The 21296-nt window shown below is 32.2% G+C and overlaps 2 protein-coding genes and 1 long non-coding RNA gene across 9 annotated transcripts; 2 read left to right on the top strand and 1 right to left on the bottom strand.

Annotated features, from left to right (window-relative positions):
- Nucleotides 1–573: 573 nt before the first annotated feature.
- Nucleotides 574–9054, bottom strand: LOC113514345 (nitrilase and fragile histidine triad fusion protein NitFhit). 6 transcript variants are annotated; one of them, XM_031908282.2, is made up of 12 exons: nt 8981–9054; nt 7966–8009; nt 7627–7803; nt 7055–7213; nt 6578–6773; nt 4799–4931; nt 4193–4411; nt 3892–4086; nt 2861–2975; nt 2366–2443; nt 1899–1984; nt 574–848 (listed from the first exon to the last, which is right to left on the bottom strand). In XM_031908282.2, exons 2-12 carry the CDS (start codon nt 7966–7968, stop codon nt 728–730), a joined length of 1482 nt encoding a protein of 493 aa, XP_031764142.1. In that variant the 5' UTR covers nt 7969–8009; nt 8981–9054; the 3' UTR covers nt 574–727. The 6 variants fall into 6 exon arrangements, with proteins under 6 accessions (XP_031764142.1, XP_026754212.1, XP_052749080.1 ...); XM_026898411.3 differs by lacking the exon at nt 8981–9054 and adding an exon at nt 8862–8977; XM_052893120.1 differs by lacking the exon at nt 8981–9054 and adding an exon at nt 8643–8764.
- A 2672-nt stretch (nt 9055–11726) lies between these two features.
- On the top strand, nt 11727–14302 carry LOC128200256 (uncharacterized). 2 transcript variants are annotated; one of them, XR_008252644.1, is made up of 2 exons: nt 11727–12417; nt 13441–14302. It is a non-coding gene; the product is annotated as an uncharacterized LOC128200256 (long non-coding RNA). The 2 variants fall into 2 exon arrangements; XR_008252643.1 differs by having other exon boundaries at nt 11727–12532.
- An 831-nt stretch (nt 14303–15133) lies between these two features.
- LOC113514370 (protein SGT1 homolog) lies at nt 15134–21129 on the top strand. Its single transcript, XM_026898448.3, has 6 exons — nt 15134–15340; nt 15889–16005; nt 16901–17102; nt 17690–17775; nt 18355–18459; nt 18904–21129. Exons 1-6 carry the CDS (start codon nt 15308–15310, stop codon nt 19009–19011), a joined length of 651 nt encoding a protein of 216 aa, XP_026754249.1. The 5' UTR covers nt 15134–15307; the 3' UTR covers nt 19012–21129.
- Nucleotides 21130–21296: the final 167 nt, after the last annotated feature.

Genomic DNA, 21296 nt, shown 5'->3' with positions numbered 1-21296 from the left:
GGAGGTCTGTGACATTTTCTATTGTTAATGATAAAATGCATTATTTCATAAGTTTAGTATAAAGTATTATGTTATTTACGATTTTCATGGCAGCCAGTCCATACTATTATTACTTTTTTAAACCACTTACGTGGTATATTTACAATCCGTCTGATGGTAAATGGTCACTGTAGCCTATAGACGCCTGTAACACTAGGAGTGTCACGCGCGCGTTGCCGACCTCGAGAACACCTTAATACAACCTTTTTGAAAAGCCCCATACTGTAGACTCTAGAAAAAATCTCGGCAATGAGGTCATTCAAAAACCTGAGCATTTTACACCGCACTGTACGCAGCCATTTAGGTTCTAACGTGTGCAGATTAATTTCTTATTATTTTTTTCTAAAAAACTATTTATAACCATATATGAAACTATATAACAGGAATTTAATGAACTTACTATATAAGCACCATACAAATCCAGAAGAATATTCCAGATGAAATCAATACAATTGTCAGAAACGACAAACACTGTAAGCCCATTAAATTCCCATTATCCAATTATATACACACTTTATTAATAAAAAAAAAATATATTATTAAGCAATGGGCTGTAACAGCTATATATTTACAAATATACATATTATACTTATTTATATACAAATTATATAAAAACAAAGTACCACTATATAGAGGTACGTCAAATTTGAGTTTTTCGACACTAGTTACATTTTATTCTGTAATACATTTATCTACTAGAAACTTTGTCTTCGTTAAGCATTTTATCCAATTCATTCCTCAACAATTCCGCTTCTGTCCTCATTTCTTCCAGACTCCTTGGCGGCTTCGATGGGTGACCTCTTTTGAACCTGAATATAATATAATATTTTAATTTGAAATTTCTTATTTATTTTTAAGGGAGAGACTTTGTACAAAAGTCGATTGCTTGGGTACCTCTGTCCCATTCGTGTTTCTACCGTGAAGCAGTTGTGTTTGCATGGCTGTGTTTCGGTTTGAAGGGTGAGATATGGCAGTGAATTTACTGGGTACGGAGGAATAACACCTGAGTCCTCAGGAAGGCCAACGCATGAGGGTATTATGGGTGAAATAGTATACTCTGTTATGTCCATGGTACTGCTCATGTCTATAGGCGACGGTTACCACTTTCCATCAGGTGGGCCGTCAGCTTGTTTGCCATTCTAAGTTGTATAAAAAATAATAATAATAAGAACATTTTTTTATTCCAGTAAACTTAAATACAAGCATATTTGAATAGTTTTGTTTTATGATTCTCCCGCTCATTTGCATTCCGAACGTCGAGGATTAACGACGGATACTATTTGCTCCGTCGGTGGGCCGTCAGCTTCTTTGATATATAAAAGCACAAAAGAAAATACAATTTCATAATTCAGAATCTAATAACTACATTGAAAGGTATCGTGGACGTCACAGTATATTCAGTAGTCAAATGGTTATCACTATCCACAAGGCGGACCGACAACTTGTTTGCCTTTTTAAATTGCATAAAAAAAAACAATGATTAATTGAAAAATAATTATATTGTTTTATTGTTTGATTTAGAACACACTTTTTTTTAATGGATGATAATGGAATGGTTATACCGCCTTCACTAACGGTATACACTAGCGGGGTAGCGGTAAAAGATGATAAGGATGAGCAGCACAGTTGGGATGAACATGTTTTCCAGATGAATGACAATGGTTTCCAGAGGGAACCGTATAAAGGTCGACCTGATAGGGTATATTGCTAGCAATGAACTAACAAATCTCCATTACTAAAAATCCCTTCTCCCCCCAATGGTCCACACTACCTTGCCACTACATGAAAGAAACATGGTCACCGCTCATTGCCAACCTTAATATCTTCTAATGAATAAATATATTTCTTTAATAACTCACTGATCATGTTTCGCCAATTCCAAATATATAAGGTCATTTTCTATGAAGTCTCCTTTTTTTCTTGGCATTATATGACAGTGGAGATGCTGTAACAAAAAAAAATATTTATTTCACAAAATAAACCGAGTATTATTATTTTTATAATTTTTTTTTTTATTCAACTTAAAATGGCAAACAACCTGATAGCCCACCTGATGGAAAGTGGTAACCGTCGCCTATAGACATGAGCAGTACCATGGATATAACATGTTTCGCCCATGATACCCCCCATGTGTTGCCATTTCTGAGGACTCAGGTGTTATTCCTCTGTACCCTGTAAATTCACGCCATATCCGACCCTTCAAACCGAAACACAGCCATGCAAACACAACTGCTTCACGGTTAAAACACGAATGGGACAGAGGTACCCAAGCAATCGACTCCTCCCTCAATAAAATGAATAAATAATAAAAACTCGTAAGTCATACCTTCACGGTCTGTCCAGCGTCGGGCCCGTCCTGTATAGTCACTGTACACGATTCTGTATTGTGCACCTTCTCCATTAACTAAAACAAAATACAAAGTGAAACCTTAACTACTGATGTTCGGGGAAAAAGGTTTGCTAGTAAGGAAGTGGTTATACCTCAATACTAGTAAAACATCCGGTCGACCTCCACGTGTCCATATATATCGTCGATATAGTCGATACTTCAGACCCAAACATGATAAAAAATATTTATGGTCATGTTTGAAAACTAGACACTTGGAGCTACAATTTGCTTTTTTTCTTTTTGCTGTACCATCATTTTGCTCAGAGTTACAGCTTGTTGAATATCACTCAAAAATTTGGAATTTTTTTATATCCTTTAATTTTTGTGACTAGTGTATTATCGATGTCCTAACTTAGCACATAGAATACTTTATACACGAATCATTAAGAATCACGAATCGCTAGAATACCTATATAAATCTACTTGGTATACCTTTTGAACAGTTCTGACCGTCCGATAAAAGTCTTCCGCCTCCTCATCAGACAGGTCTTTGTTCCTTTCGGCCATGCGAATGGGCGCCACTAGCACGTGGCCGGGTATCACGCATCTGTAACACGAGAAACTGATAGCTCACTGGCATATTAACAGTTTCTTTTTTCGTCGTGAATTTTGCTTTTTAACCGATTTTAAAAAAGGACGATGTTCCTTATTCGGTTGTATTTTTTTATATTTTTATTTATTTATTTATTTATCTATGTATCAGGAAGCTAAAATGTACATTTACATAATTATTTAAACTTTATTGACCAATAAAATGTGGTACAAAAGGCGGACTTAATGCTACAAGCATTCTCTACCAATCAACGTTTAGGATGTGCAGAGATACCCACATTATTGCATGTATTATATCACTATAGGTATTTTAAAACAGACAGACTTGTATCGGGCCTTCAACAAAAGTGTTTATAATTACTCCTCTCCATTCAAAGGTTGCCTGGAAGAGATCCGTTTTAGCAATAAGACCGTTCATTGTTTTCTTAGTGAAGCTTTTCTTGTAATTTTCTTCTTTGTATTTTTACTAAGTTTACTACTGTAATTTTTTTAACCAATAAAGAGAAATAATTAATAATAAAATTAATAATTAATAATAAAATTAGTAATTAATAATAAGAATAATTAACAATAATAGAAGGAAAATAGAGGGCAAAAGAGGAAGAGGAAGACCAAGCAATAACTACATGGGACAGATAAAAGAAATACTAGGTGTCATGTCGTATAGGGAGATCAAGGATATGGCCTGGGACAGAGCTGGCTGGAAGAAGATGCATGAATTTGTTGCACTGACAAGAGAAAACTCTTAAATGAAAAAAAAATATATACAATTAATATATATTTACCTACTATTACCATTCTAGCTCTATTTCAAATCTCTCCATTCTAATGCCAGGAAAATGTTTTCCTGGTATTAGAATGGAGAGATAAAAGAACAGTAATAAAACACTGGAACAAGCACTAAACTTTACCTCAAATTGACGAACGCATACGACAATTTGGATTTGTAGAAAATGCAGCTGTTGGGCACTCGAACATGGCCAAACACATTACACTCCTCGTCTGTGGTGCAGTCGGTTGGCTTCTCATCAATACTTGGTGTCTCATTGTGTTCTGGTAGGACGCTCTTGCGGAGGCTTAGGGTATAAAGTGAATAGACGTCACGTCTGTGAATAAAAGGAAAACATATTTTAAATATTTCTATCGGTTTTAATTTAATTACGTTTATTAATACAATATTAGATTATGGGAAAACATTTTTTCTTTTAGTACCTTCTATGCTGAAAAACAGGCATATTCCGTCTCACATCAGCCAGTTTGCGGGGTGATATCTCGGCCACTTTGTAAGTGGGAGAAGAGTCCCCGCAGTCGGCCACCACCTCCCCCCAAGGGTCTATGCATATCGCGTGCCCGTATGAACGCCGCTTTGCGTTGTGCTCGCCGGTTTGGGCTGCCGCGATGACGTAGCATTGGTTCTCTATTGCTCTCGATCTGTTAAATGTTACACTTGGCTACGTTAAGTAATACATGAAATGGGGGAGAAAGAGACTGTTAGTAATGGAGACTAAAAATCCCATTGCTAGCAATATCGACCTCCTCGTGGTTCCCCCTGGAAAGTATCATGGTTAATTCCTGATGAATTCATCATGATGGGCTAACTGGCCTGTTTTCATTCTCATCTATCACCCTTCACTAGTGCTCCGCCGGCGTATCCCGTTAGCGCAGGCGGGGTTACCATATCATTATCATCCATTAAAAAAAATACATGAATTCTATTAAATCATACTAAAATTGAAACAGATACTGGGAAACAAGCTAATGGTTTAATGGAAAATGGTAATCTTTACGTAATAGTAGATAGTAACACTATGTCTATACCTGAGTAGTACATGCCAATGAGCCGCGCCAGTCGCCTGAGTGAAGGCCGAAGGAAACGTCAGTATTTCAGCGCCCATTATACTGAGTGATGTGCTGAGCTCAGGAAATCGCATATCATAGCAGATAGCCATGCCTGCAATACGTGTATTTCAAGTATTAGTTTGGAAAATATGTTCAAATTCTGGCATATTTAGGACTTGAAACCTAGTCCTAACCTAGTCTCCTTTTTCCTTAATCGCGAACCAAATAATATTGGAAAAAAACCTAGAGTCTCCGAGGGGAAGGGATTATTTGTTATAGAAAGATTAGCCCCCATTGCTATCAATATATCCTATCAGGTCGACCTCCACGCGGTTCCCCTTTGAAACTCGTGACTAATTTATCATTGAATTCACCACGATGGGTTAACTGACTTGCTTTCATCGTCACCTATCACCTCTCACTGGTATCCCGCCAGTGTAAACCGATAGCGCAGGCGGCGTAACTATGCCATTTTTAACCCATTAAAAAAAAACCTAGTCTTCCTTCAGACACAATGAGTACATACACTAATGAGAGCAGAATTAAACAAACTAACTTGTAGATTTTGTTTCACAAAAACAAAACACAGATGTCGATCGTAGCAAAACCAGTTGTTTTTAATAAAAACCTACTGAACTGATTTTGATAAAAATTTTATGGGACCAAAGTACATCCTTTCAAAAAAATTCCCTATCTGTTCATAAATGAAAAAAATACAATTGAATTGCGAACCTCCTCCTTTTTTAAATCGGCTAATAACACGTAATTGACTTTCTATAGATGATATAAGATAACCAAATATATAAATATACCAAAACGTAAATGTAAATAGAACTCCCTTTTTCACATTTATTCTCTTATTTGGGCCATGGTACGTGTAAAGCCGCAACTAACATAGCCAGCCAATCTTCATCTAGACGTGCCAATGTGCTGTAGTTTTTTTTTTACCTTTTTATAGGATGATAATAGATTGTTAACTCGCCTGTTATCGGTATACGCTAACGGAGTACTAGTAAGAAATATTAGTATACAACTTAGAATGGCAAACAAGCTAACGGTCCACCTGATGGAAAGTGGTAACCGTCACCTATAGACGTGAGCAGTACCATGGATATAACAAAGTATACTGTTTCGCCCATGATACCTCCCATGCGTTGCCATTCCTGAGGACTCAGGTGTTATTCCTCTGTATCCAGTAAATTAACGCCATATCTCATCCTTCAAACCGAAACACAGCCATGCAAACACAACTGCTTCACGGTTGAAACACAAATGGGACAGAAATACCCAAGCAATCGACTTTTGTACAAAGTCTCCCTCTGATATGTCTGCACACAAAACACAAGTCAATTAGCCCAAATGACATATTCAACAAAAATTAATCACTATTATTTTTATCTATATTGCTAGCAATGAGGCCACTAGTTCCCATTACTAACTATCCCTATCCGGGGGGAAAGGGATTGTTAGTAATGGAGACTGAGAATCCCATTGCTAGCAATATACCCAACCAGGTCGACCTCCTCGCGGTTCCCCCTGGAAACTATCATGGTTCATTCCTGATGAATTCATCATGATGGGCTAACTGGCCTGTTTTCATTCTCATCGATCACCCTTCACTGGTGCCCCGCCAGCGTATCCCGTTAGCGCAGGCGGGGTTACCATACCATTTTCACCCATCAAAAAAAAAAAAAAAAACTATCCCTATCCTCCGAAGCTTCATATCGTCAAACACTATATTAAAATAAAATAAAATACCTATTCTTCCTACCGGCGACTCGACTGGCGTCACAATATGTCTACCAGCATTTGAGAAGTCACTCTCCTTCAGTCGTACATTCTTTTCGGGTATTTCCACATCGAATAGATGCAATTTCCTATATGATTGTACTATATTACCCTTGTCATCTATTATTAAATGCGTATTGAACATTTTTGTTGGGTTGGATTCATCCTAAAATTAAAATTTTGAAAAAAACATACTTTCAAAACCATAACTTTGCATTTAAAAACAAAATTGAACATTGTAATCCAGATATCTATATATTACATTAGATTTAAATCTACAAAATTACTGCTTCGCAGCAAAAATAGCAAATATAAAAACCCTGATCAAGCATACCATACAAAATCATCCCTTAACTACTGTTTACTCTGCTTGGAACATTATAATAGAAACACACGCCTTTGAAAGTGGAATAATTCCCAGGAAATAACAATCCAAAAACTACAAACCTTTTCATGGATTCCACCCATAGACAACCACACACTATGCTCAGCGGCCAGCTGTCTATACTTATTTACAATATTGCCTGTCAGTATCGGTTCTGCTTGGCCTACTACATCTTTTTTGTTATCACATATATAATCACATGCTTCTGGGAAAAATACCATCTGTAACATATTTTACAATAATGCATGGGCACTAAAAAATGGTGTTAAATATTAGGAAAATGTTCTACTATATTTCATATAGCTTTACTGTTAGATACTCATAGGCATAGGTGTATTTAAGGGAGGACTTGGTGAGCCATAAAATCATCTAGTGCCCACCACAGAATGCAAGCAAAGCTTCATAAAGACATGTCTGAGAGTACTTATGCACCTTTTCAAGAAACCAGCCTCCTTTGGAAAATAATCATAAAAATAGCAATGCTCATAGGCATGTTTAAGGAAGGGGGAGGAGAGAGTTTAAAGATGGGAAAAGTGTGGATCACTCTTGGTGGAAGGAATTGGAAAAAGCCTATATTGAGTAGTGTATAAAACTGACTGAAATAATAATGATGAATTTATATAAATTTACTAACCTGTACATTTTCCTTGGCTGCATCACTGATTAGTTGACTAACTACTTGCAAATTAGTGGACTTGTCAGCCACAGATGTCATCTGACATATAGCAACCCTCTTTGTATCATTCATATTGCTTAATCTTCTTACAAATTCAAATCTATATATGTGTTTTAATAATGTTATATTCCGATACTGTAACAAAGCATATTAGGTACTATAATAAACATCAATAGCTTTTTTTTATAATCTTCTGATGATGATAAACATCATTAACAAAATAAATCACTCCCTTCCATATAAAATTTGAAAATATACAGTGAAATAGATATATGGATAAATTCAATAACCACTTACCATTTAGCTATGACTCAATATGTAGTGTGAATATAGAAAAAAAACTGTGAACAAGTCAAGTATTAAGTTACATTAATAGTAACATTAAACATTTTTTATTACTCGAATATGAAGTAAAATCATGAAAATAATATTTTTATTCATTTATTTGAATTATTTTTCCTCTGCAAAGTATAATTAAGTACTACATACAGTTTTATTTGGATTCAAGATAATTTTCAGTACAATTTTTTTTTTATTTTTTTTATTGAATAATTAGCTGGAATTCATAGAGATAGGAATGAACAACTTTTAAATAACAGGGATTAAATATTTGCCAGTTTAGAGCAGGGTTTTTACAGTTAAGTCACTTGTTTATATACTATATTATATACTGTGTTATGTATGTATGTATTTTTGAAATATTTTTTATATTATTATATAAATTTTATATGTATTTGAAATATTCCCATGAAATTACAATTTATCTATTGATATGTAATTCTCAATAGTTTGTGCTTGATCTTCAACACTACATATTTTTTTTGTTATGAAAATAAATAAAATAAAAATAACATTAAAAAATGTTTTTTTTTTTATCCACCCTACAGCATGGTACATATTATAATTTTTTAATATAAAATACTATACTTATGCAATTAACTGATGTAAGTACCGATTTACCAAAAAATACGTACCTTATTATATTAATACTTATCTATATATTTCAGTAAAATCAGTGTTAAAATCTCATTTACAATTATAATTAAATAGACACCGAACCGCGTAAATATTACTCAGACTAAAAAGAATAACTAAGAAAACTTTAAATAAACTGATAAGATAAAATTAATGTCAATAAGTACTGATAAAAATAATAATTTCCTATGTTAAACCTTATAATAATATAAACTCACCCGCATTCTACAAACTTATGCAAAAAATACAAATCGTATTATATTTACTACAAAATTATTTTTAAAATTTGAAGGTTAATAACTTAATACCGTAAAATAGATTTAAATAAAATAAATACCTATAAAATTATTGTTTTTGTTTACAATTATGGTACCTGTAAGAAAGTACCTACTACCAACTTTTTATGTCACGTTTTTTTTTTTTTTAGTACGTTTGTTCCGTTTGGAACAGGCTAAGGTCGGAGACCATGCTGCCTAGTCTTCAAAAAGATAATTTGTCTGGAATTTTATTTTTCTAATGTCGCTTCAATTATTGTCATAATCTTCAATATTTCATTTGTCAAATCCGGTAAGTACATTTTCATAAATATCTTTTCTTGAGTTTTCTTAAACCAGTGGATTTATCAAATTAAAAATAAATAATTATAAAAAATCATTGTCTTGCAATTCAATAAAAGTATTCTTATAGCTCCTTGAATGTTGTAGTAATATAAGTGAAAATAGCTTTGAAACAAGAAGGAAATCTTAAGAGAAGCGGGATTGAGTGCGGGATATTTTCGGGTTTTTTGAAGATAATCCTAAGTTCGTCAAACATAATGTGTCTTTGAATGACAAATTCAGAGCAATCAAAAAAAAGGTGATGTAGAGATTGGGCTGTATTTGAGTTACACCATGTGCATGATGGGGAAGCGATCATGCCCATTCGGTGCAGGTGTTCGTTGAAATGTCCGTGGCCGATTCGTAATCTACAAATATTGGTGTAAAATTTTCTGTTTGTGTCCTTTCCTTTGCAGAACCACGGTTTTCCAATACGCCAATTAATTTTGCGGTACCATTTGCCTTTAGTCTGTAATATTTGAGTCCAATGCCATTTAGTTGTAACGATTTTATGTATTCCAATACTACAATCTGAGTAACAAAGGGATAAATCTTGAACACGAGCAGCACTTGAATTAATAATTTTAGCCAAAGTGTCTACTTGTTCATTCCCAAACACTCCAATATGTGAAGGGGTCCAGATGAAGATAATATCTTTTCCATATATAGTACAGAGATGATAATATTTATTACGAATTTCTTGAATTAAGTAGTTTGATGATGAAATGAATGTGTTATTTTTTAATGCCATAAGAACACTCATACTATCTGTAATTATAATCCATTTCGAATATAGTACCTGTTTTTCTATGTATTCTAATGCTAAAAATATAGCTTTTGCTTCTGCTGTGTAAATACTAGCCAAAGTTGAAATTTTATAACCGTGACCAAATCTATTTGACAAATCGTAAAAAGCCACTGAAGTGCTAAGTGCATTTTTGGAACCATCTGTATATATCTGCCTGTAGTCAATAAATTCTGATAAAGTCTCATACATATCGTGCTTTTCTTTTATGTCTTTACGTATAACAATTTTGATCTTACAGAACTTACTCTCATAAAGGCCATTATAACAAGGAAGTATCTTACTACTATAGATGTTATATTCATCTCGTAAATTCAAATCATTGACAATAGTTTTATTCAAAAACATAGAAATGGGGCAATTTAATAATTTGAGTATGAGTGGGTTATTGGAAACTGAAAAAACTTTGAAGAGAAATTTGAGTTTTAGGTATTCGAAACGAAGAAGGATAGGAGGCAAATTACATTCTACTTGCATTGAGATAATTGGAGAAGTATACATAGCACCTAAAATAAGTCTTAAATTCATATTTTGAATTTTTTCGAGTTTTTCTACTAATTTATGTTCTGAGGCATAACAAAAGAAAGCGTAATCAAAATTACTTCTAACAAGAGATTTGTAAAGTAAAAGGATAATTTTAGGATCAGCTCCCCAGTTACGACCAATTACAGATCTTATTATATTAGTGGCTCTTAAAGCACGATCTACTAAGCAATCAACGTATAGATCCCATTTTAAATTTTGATGAAAAATTACCCCCAGAAATTTAACGCTACAGTCTGTTGGAAGAGTTTGATTATTATATATAATATTCATTAATGGAACATATTTATGAACTTGATGAAAAACAACTACTTTACTTTTGGTTAAACTAATATCGAGGGAAAGAAGAGAAAAATATTTCTCAAGTCTTTTTAATGACTCATTTAACACTAATTGCATATCAATAATATTCTTTCCTTTTATATAAATTAATAAATCATCGGCAAATTGCAAGTTGTTCACACTGTTTCCTAAAATTGAATTAAGTTTATAGATATATAAAATATATAGTAGCGGGCTTAGAATACCACCTTGACATACTCCTTTAGAGCTTAACCTAGGTCCTATTAATTTACTATTTACTTTAACATACACTTCTCTATTACTAAGAAAATTATAAATCCATTCGATAAGTTTCATTGGAAGAAATGAGGATAGAATCGAAGATAGAACTGTTAAATTTACATTGTTAAAAGCTCCTACGACATCTAAAAAAACAGATAGAACATATTCATCGTTATTCAAAGCAGTACTAAGGTCGACATAGAAGTTCGCTAAACTTTCGCGCGCTGAATATCCACGGCGAAAACCAAATTGATTCGATGGTAATATACTATTACTTTCAATAAAGAACTCTAAACGCTGTTTAATTAATTGTTCGAATAATTTGCCTGCACAGGACGTCAATGTTATAGGTCTATAGGAGTCGAAATTTGTAGGATCTTTACCGGGTTTAATTACTGGAATCAAACAATCCATTTTCCATTCTGGTGGGATAATACAGTCCTTCCATAAATCGTTAAAAATTTGTAAGAGTTTAGTAAGGTTTATTTTATTCAGCAATCGAAACATATTGTATGTTAAGCGATCAAGGCCACTAGCTGTATCTTTTCTAGATTTTACTGCACTGGATATTTCATCAATTGAGAATGGGTCAGTGAGAAATTTTGGGCATGAATTAACAGAATTAAACTGTTTGTCATCAAAAGGTGAGTGTACAAAATCAGGAGTATATTTGCGTAAAAAATCATTGACCCATGATATATCTTTAAAATGATTTTGACGATGTTTTGAATTTAGTTTTCTCATATTTTGCCAAACAGTGGAAATTGGTGTTAATCTATTAAATTTGGAACAAAATTCCTGCCACCCCTGTTGTCTTACTTGCTTAATTACTAACTTTTTAACAGCTTGAACTCTTTTAAAATTTATGTAATTATCGAGAGTTGGATTTTGTTTAAACCTAAGGTAAGCCGCTTTACTATCATTGACAGCTGTCGCACACCTGTTATTCCACCAAGGTACTGCAATATGTTTGTGCCTCTTTGAAGTATTTGCACCGCTATTTGATAAGTTCCTACGTGGAACGGAACGTTCCACAGCTGTCAAAATAATTTTACAGAACCTATTGTAATTGTTTAAGGGTTCATTGACATCATACTCGAAATCCAAAAGTAATCGATTAACAGTTTCAGAATAAAGATCCCAATTAACGAGACGTAGGTTTATACGATTTAACAAAAGTTTATTAACTTCATCTATAGGAGCATGTTGTTCACCTGACGGAGTTGATGAAGAGTTCTTTGTGTTTATTTTAGTAAAAGTCGGCAGGTGATAACTTCCTAACGGATCATCATGAACCGACCACTCGCATTTTAATGATATGGATGGGGATACCATAGTTAAATCAAGGCCATTGGGTCTCCAAATATGAGAGCCAACAGTAGTAACTTGCTTATCATTTAATAGTACCAAATTACATTCATCTAAACAATCAAGAATGTCTTTACCTCTTGTATTAGTGGAGGTACAACCCCACATAGTATGATGTGCATTTAAATCTCCAGATATGATAGTGGGTTTAGGAAGAGACTCCAAAAAGAACTTAAATTTGGCTTTAGTAAAACTAGGTGTACTATTGGTAGGACAGTAAATACTGGCAACTGAATACCAAGAATTATTAACTTCAATACTAATAGCTATAGTTTGCAAAGAATTGTCGAAAAAAGAGTGAAGTTTTTTATATCTAATACTATTATGTATAATAATCGCTACTCCATTGTGGTTATTACCACAATCATTTCGTTCTATACAATAATCTTTAATTTTTAATTTGTAATGTGGTTTAAGCCAAGTTTCTGAGATGAGAGCAATGTGAATATGATGTTCATTTAAAAATTGTGTAAAAATATGTCGATTGCTCAGTAGGCTCTGAGCGTTCCACTGTATGATAGTTAATTGGTCTCGATTGAATTTTGTGAAATAGGTCTATTACCAAAAGTATCATATAACACATTCAAAACACTTTTAGTGTTAATAGATGTGTTCTTTGTGTTATGTAGTGAAATAAGTTTGATTATGCTTTCTATTAAAAGTGATAAACTCTTGTTATCAGAATTTAGAATTGAAATTAGGTCTACATTTTTTTTAGGTTTGTTACCCAGTTTAGGAAATATTTCAGTGCTAAGTATATCTCCAAAAGAAGCAGGTCTGCATTTAGATCTATTTTCAGCAATTTTCTTTTGTTTAACAGGGCATTGCGGTGATACACTTGTGTGATTTCCATTGCAGTGTACACAAATAGCGTTTTCCATTCCAGTTGTACAAGTTTTATAATTATGCTCACCTTTGCAGATGCTGCAACGCTCAGAATTCTTACAGAATTTAGCTAAATGTCCATACCTCAAGCACCGGTAGCATTGTTTAACTGGTGGTATATATGGAGTGACATTGTGGCGCCAACCTCCAATATCCAGATATTCAGGTAATACAGATGCAGCAAAAGTAATTGTCACGGTTAGAGTTGGCTGTAACACATATCCATGAGTCAAGGTATTTTTTCTTAAAATTCTTTTAATAGCAATAATTTTCTTAGAACTCGATATCATAGTATATATTTTTTTATTAGATATATTTGTAGGTACATTTCTAATAACGCCTGTAACTTCTGTTGAAGAAGCAGGAATACTGGCCTTAAAATGGTAGTCATTTAAAAAAGTTTTATTATTTAAAAAAGCATTGGCTAAGTCTGGCTTTTGAAAGTATACTCCGATTTTGAATTTATTTATAGATCTAAGATAAGTTACCCCTTTATTAAATCGTTTTAAACAGGAGGAGAGTGAGAGCAAGTCTCTGGATCCAATGGTTTTCTGACTATCTGAGGATTCTACAAAGACAACAAATTCTGTCCCAGGGGATTCCTCGGGATATCTTCTAATATAATCTGTGACGTAGTAAGGTTTATACTTATCGGCCTTATCAATTTCAGATTCTGAGTCAGTAGAAGTATCTTCCGAATATATATCCTTGTCATTACAAGGTTCATGGTCTACATCACCTGAATCGTCATCTTTTTTTTTCCTTTTTCTACAACTGCGCTTCCCCATGAATGCTAATTATATTACTGTCGCTGAATTTAGTGAGAATATAATATTTTATTCAATAATAAGAATTGATAGAGATAGTTTTAATAAATTAATAAAAAAAATTTAAAAAACCCGCTTGTTCTTATTCGAGTTTCCCGCCTTTTTTGCTCACCTTTATGTCACGATGTATATGTCAGTCTTTACAGCTGTTATGTGTCAGTCAAGACCACATTATGGTTCTTCTAATAGTCAAGCAGCTTAGAACAAGCACATGATTACTGCTTATCAGAAAATATTTAAAATAGCAATAAATAGGTACTCAATACATGTTTAGATGTCTTACTACGAAAGCATATCTAACATCTGTATCTTTTTATATAAAAGAAAGTCTGTTTAATTTAGTGATTTAAATACAAAAGATATTTAAATCAATAAATTTTATAAAAACTCTAACATATAAATTGCAAGTTGTTTATTTGTATATTTTTTTACTGTATGTATTATACCCTCTAAATAATATTTACATGATATTAAATTATATTACCATGTGATTCCGATAAAGCCCGTTTCTTTCGTTCCCGTAAGTATAGTAGGAAGTGATTTAGGAAACTGAGCATCCATGTTGTTGCTCATCCCTCTTCAATTAAATATCACCAATCAAAGCCTAACGACGGTTGCCAATCCGCCTGGCAAGCGTAGCAAATACTATCAAAACTCCATATAGGGCTAAAGAGGTCTATGTTTAGCAGTTTAAAAAACATTTAATAAGTTAGGGTTTCTTTGAACTTTTATCTTAACAGTGTTTTAATCATTTTTGTAGTAAGTAAGACCGTAAAAAATCCATCTTTAACCTATTATCATTAGATACGCGTTTGATTCAAGCTGCTTAAAATTCTACAGACTATAGAGCCCCTACATAGCTGATGACATTGACTTGTATTCTGTGACACTGACATAGCAACAATAAACTGTCAAATCTGTGCAGTGGATCTAGAAAAATCTGAAAAACATTCGAATATTTTGAATTTCATCTTTTTCTCTCTGAAGTGTGAATGTAATTGTTATAAAAATAAAATAGTACAGAGATACTTCTGAACTAATTGCTGTTATATTTAATCGTGCCAAGAACTGAAACAATGTCTGAAACGAAGGATACATCACCAACAGAGGTAAAAGTTTATAGTTTTTCTTTAAGATTAAAAATACTACTTAAGATGAAAGGATTTTTACATTCTCTATAAAAATTAAATGACACAAAATAAATCTTAACGATTATGAAAACTTGCTAAGTAATTATTTTAAATTTATGTAATTTTTTTGTTCAATATGGAAAAGTAGTCATGAAATTCTTAATTTTCTTATTGTAGTCTTGTATTGTTACAAGAGAGTACGGTCGAATATATGTTACGATTTGTATTCAGTATCATGTCATTTAGTAGTTTAAAAAAACTGCAGTGTAACACAATACTGTCTTGTGTTCATGAAATTAATGCCTATATTACAAATATAGATATTTACACAAATTGATAAAACTGGATGCACTGCATCTATTTTTAAGCCCCGAATTTCAATGTACTTTCAGTATAATTTTAGAATTGCATCTTAACACAATATTCTTTAAAAATTGAAATACTTTAAAAATATATAGTTTATGTTATACTCAAACATAGTTGACTAAATAATTTTTTTTTCTTTTAAATAAAAATTCTGTTTCAAGCCAGTGAAACCTAAAATCAAACATGACTGGTACCAGACTGAGGCTCAAGTAGTTATCACTATTTTGATCAAAAATGCGCCTAAAGACAAAGTAAAGGTCCACTATGGGGATAGAAGTGTAAGTATGAAGTAGGCTATGTAACATAATATTTATTATAAACCAACTTCAAAAAGAAGAAATTTCTCAGTTTTATTGTATCTTTTTCTATATTTGTTACCTCTTAGCTCTTTCAGTTGTAAACTGATTTGGAATATTCTTTTTTATCTGAAAGGATATACATACAGATTGGACCTATAGAAATTTTATCAAAATTGATTTAGTAATTTAGTATTTAAATTAAAATAACTGGATTTGCCACTATTGAAGTTGGGTTTTTTTTTTTGGAACACAATCTTATGTTATATTTCATTGTTTGTGTTGTGACTTCTTCATGAAACTTCATAATATTGACAATAGAATGTTATTTAAAATTCTTGTACTTTGTCACACTGTCTTAATTAAAATGTTTTTATTAATATAGGATCAGTTTGTTTATATTTTGAAAAGTACTTAATTTTAATATTATTTACTTTTTAAATTGTTATAATTTTACACAGTACATAAGCAAAAGGAAGAACAGTAGTACTTTCAATCATTTGTGATGTTTCCAAAATTTCTTAAAATTAAATAAAACCCAATTCTGGTTTAATTCATATGACATTCTGGAAAAACAACATTCTAAACCCAACAGTAGAATCATAAAAAATGATGATTTAAAAGAGCTTGTTAATAAGTTTATTTGAGTAAACATTACTACTATTCTATAAAATAAATATTCAAGTAAAATTAATTATAAGCATTTTTGATTAATTATTTTTAATAAATTATATTAGGCAACAAACACAGCTGTTTCTTTATTTTAAATAAAAGTTAGATTTACAACAAAAATGTGAATGGATAAAAAGAGTATCACAAACTTCATGTTGATAAATAAAAAACTACAAAATTTTATTTTTAAAAAATTTTATTGCAGTTATCAGTATCAAGTGCAATCCCAGACTCGGACAATGAGTACAGCCTAGAAATAGAATTAGCACATGAAATAGTGCCATCCATGTGCACTCATCTGGTAACCCCGTCCAAGATTGAAGTGAAGCTGAGAAAGAAAGAGGGATTACGGTGGACGGTGCTGGAAGGAGAGGGATCTGATGAAAACATTAAGGCTATACCACAAGGTGAATTGGAATATTCCATGAGTATAATTTCAAGTTAGACTAATTGTAGTCTTTTAATTGGGAGGGATGGTAGGGTGGCATTCTTTGGCGCCATAAAATTAATAAAGAATTACGTCAAATAAAAATTTGGAGTAAACAATGCTTATCCCTAATGACAAATTTTTTGTCGTCATTAGAAAAGTGAGTCAGTAAAAGGTGATGATCTAGTGTTTTTTTTAATCATTAGGAAGAGCATCATCACAAACTACCTAGGAGCACCATGTAGCTTAATTTCTGTCCTGTAGTCTTTATATTGTATTTCTACTATTGGAATATTCTCTATATTTTTCATGTTTGTAGACAACAATAATAATTTTCCAGTTACCTTGTTTCACATTTCCAATAAGTGCAACTTATATCAAACAAAATAACCTTTACACAATGAAATATACACTAGACAAACCAAAAACCTAGAGTATATGCTTTTATATATAAATTGTTGATGTAATACAAATATTTCTGTAAACTATTTGCTAGTATCTGTATTATTTAACCTATAAAAATATACAGAAAAAATATTCGTAGTCTTATATTTTTTCTTATTTCAGCCATTGTAGATGCATCTGGTCCCCAGCAGCCTCCAAAATTGTATAAAAAAGACTGGGACAAAATAGAGAAGGACATCAAAAAAATGGTATGTACAACTGAGCAGTTGATTGCATAATCACTGTGTTGTATATTCTGGGACAGCTTGAAAATAATTATCATTTACAAACAGGGTTGTCTGTCTATCCATGGCTTTATAATTATTTTATTGATTTTATTTTTAAGTGCTGAAAGTTTTATTTTATTTACATTTAAATGTAATAACTACCTGTTTAACTTACGTAAAATTAGATCGAAAAAAAAGCTCGACAAGTTTTAAAAGTAATTCATGATTCTTAGCCATGAGCGACTATGACGCGAACACGAGCCTGACAATGTCCCTCGGCTTGTTAAGCGCGAACTGTAGACTCTTGTAAACCGGTAGTTATTACATTAAAATATAATGTATGGTTACGAAACTATGAATAACATGTTTTAAGAATAAAGTAACAAAAAATGAAGTTATTCTATTAACATCAAGTAGTTATTCCACTTTCCCATTATTGTCCAATATTATACTTATTAATAACTGGCTTTTACCCTCAACTTTATCTGCATGACTGGGAACATATCACTGGCCAGCTAGCTGATAGTTATTCCCAGTAGAATAAAGAAAATAACATTCTAGGAAGAAGAAGAAAAGCCAGAAGGTGAGGCAGCGCTGAACGCTCTCTTCCAGAAAATATACGGCGAGGGGTCCGACGAGGTCCGTCGGGCGATGAATAAGAGCTTTGTAAGTGTTTCTGTATGACCAAATAAAAAAAAACTAATATATTCAGTTTGCATATGTAACTATATATGTAAATAAAACTAACAATTTGATAAAACTAAAAGGAATTTACTTAAATGCTTATGGAAAATAACATTTTCACTCAAATATAACTGTGAAATAACCAGTAGTAATATCATCTAATCACATAGTTCATAAAGTACATGGTTCCTTAGATTGCACATGTCATTTCCATGAGAAATTTCAAATAAATAATATGAAGTATCTTTTTAGTTTAATCTATAATCAAAGATATCATATTACTATATAGACTGACTAGAGAGTCACCCAACTTGCTTAACTTTCATAATCGGTATCAAAAAACTTATTTTCGAAAAGATGCACCAGTTTTCTCTATGAAAATTTATAAATCGTCGAAATTTAATAATTTATTTCCATATTTGCCAGGTGGAATCAGGCGGTACAGTACTGAGCACAAACTGGAACCAAGTGTCCAAAGACAAGGTAGAAGTTAAACCACCTGATGGCTTGGAGTTCAAGAAATGGGACAATTGAAGGTCACAATGAGCTCATATTGATACCGTTGTATGCTGCACTTTGATTCTACGTTATTTTTGAAGGTTGTGTTTAAGTGATTAATCATATTTGAATATAATATTATTTAATATTAATAAAAATAATTAGTGCTACACAATCACATCAATCACTTTGTCCTCAAGTGATCCTCACTTCTGTATTAAGAGCAACCAGGCATCAAACATCTTGGAGCATAAACTAGAGCACCCAGAGCAGAGATAATTTAAAAAAGTTCATTTCCCAAATTGACTCTACTGGGAATCAAACGCGCGACCTCATTTACACAGAGGGACGTGCCCATTACTACGCCATTGAGATCGACAAATTATATATATTCTTATATAAAATTTTATTTTATATACAAGATTTAAATTAATACAATATTCATTATATTCCAGTTAACCAGTCCTATAATATTTAATTAAATTAAGTAGATTAGAATACTGGTTACAGATCTACTATATAATCTATTTTTCCACTGTCTGTGGTCAATACTGGTCACAGATTAACTTTAATAGAATCTGTATTCCCCACTGTCTGTGGTTGGAGGTTTCCTTATAACCTATTTTTAATATCGATTATGTACTATTATTATAGTGAATATCCTTCTCTAAAATTGTATATACTTGAATACATAATTTGATGTAATTGTCTGTGTTCTTGTACCTAAATAGGGATAGGTAATATATAGCAATATAATATAAATATATAAATTAATATATATATATATATATATATATATATATATTGGTTATCGTCCGTTAATTAATATCAACAAATATATGCAAAGGAACATAATATCGGAGTGATACCGGTATTACCTATGCTTTTTTTTTTATTCAAACAGCTGACCGCCCACCTGATGGAAAGTGGTAACCGTCGCCAATAAACATGAGCAATACCATGGACATAACAGAGTATACTGTTTCGCCCATGATGTCCCCCATGCGTTGCCATTCCTGAGGACTCAGTTATTATTCCTCCGTACCCAGTAAATTCACGCCATATCCCACCCTTCAAATCGAAACACAGCCATGCAAATACAACTGCTTTATGGTTAAAACATGAATTGGACAGAGGTGCCCAAGCAATCGTCGTCATGGTAACAAACCTACTTGTTACCATGACGACGGGTCAAGTGAAACTATTTTTTATTATTATTATTGAATAATAAGCATTTTTAACTTCAACAAAGTGCAGCATATTGTTTCAATTTATTATAAGTTATTTAGTTTAAATTACAAAAATATTGATGACTTAAACCTTTATTTATCGAATAAACACATATTATGTTCTAAATCATTGCTAAGCTATTTTTTGTCGCGATGGAAATGTGTTATGGTTGATCGACGCGTAGCGATACGATATTACGGTATATTATCGATTTTTTTTTTTATATTACAATACTAATATATATAATATATTGAATGCATCAGGTCCTAGTAGTTCAGTGCCGCAACATAAATCGTAAGTTTTTATATAGCTGATTTCAATACAAATAAAACTAATATATAAAGTGTATCAGTTTTAATGTTCGACCGATAGTAATTGGTAAAGAAATGTCAATAACCAATCTTCTCGGATTAAATTCAATATATTTTGCGAAATGTAAAATAATTAAATATACCGCAATTTTTAATTACCGCCAGGAGGCTATGATGTATAAGAAATATATATATTAACATTTTTAAAAATGTTTAAACAGCAAAACGTTCTTATTGTGAATGTATTTTTTTAATGTATTACCCGATAAACATGCATTATTTTAATTAAATTATATGACGATTTTTTTTTTCTCTTCATAAATGTATTCACTTTTATTTACATTAATACGTATTAACGTAAATATGTACGTACGTACGCATTTTTATCGTCAACGTATGACACATTAAAATTTTGCGCTAACTTGCTAATTAAAATTATGCAATCATATTTTCTCCACTTTCAACGAATGCTTATTAAAATGTACCTATAATTAATTACCGTATACGTTTTAATTACTAAACATACTCTGTACATTTTTTGTATTATTTGAGTCCATTACTCGAGAGTAAGACTGTGAATTATACATAAAATAAATGTTTTTATTATTACTTGGCTATTTGTTTTCATTTAATACGGAACAGGATCTAGTCTCAACCTTCACAATATCGTATATACCGTAGAATTAAAAGACTGAATATTTTCTGGAATTTAAGTAAGTTAAAAAAAGGCATTCATTGTTCTCTACTAAGTTCATAGAATGCGTTGTACAAAGATTTACG

Source organism: Galleria mellonella, unplaced genomic scaffold, assembly GCF_026898425.1.
Source record: "Galleria mellonella isolate WM207_F2 unplaced genomic scaffold, CSIRO_AGI_GalMel_v1 utg172, whole genome shotgun sequence".
Classification (NCBI taxonomy): domain Eukaryota; kingdom Metazoa; phylum Arthropoda; class Insecta; order Lepidoptera; family Pyralidae; genus Galleria; species Galleria mellonella.
Note: the sequence above shows the minus strand (reverse complement) of the source record. Positions and strands in the feature narration are given on the sequence as shown.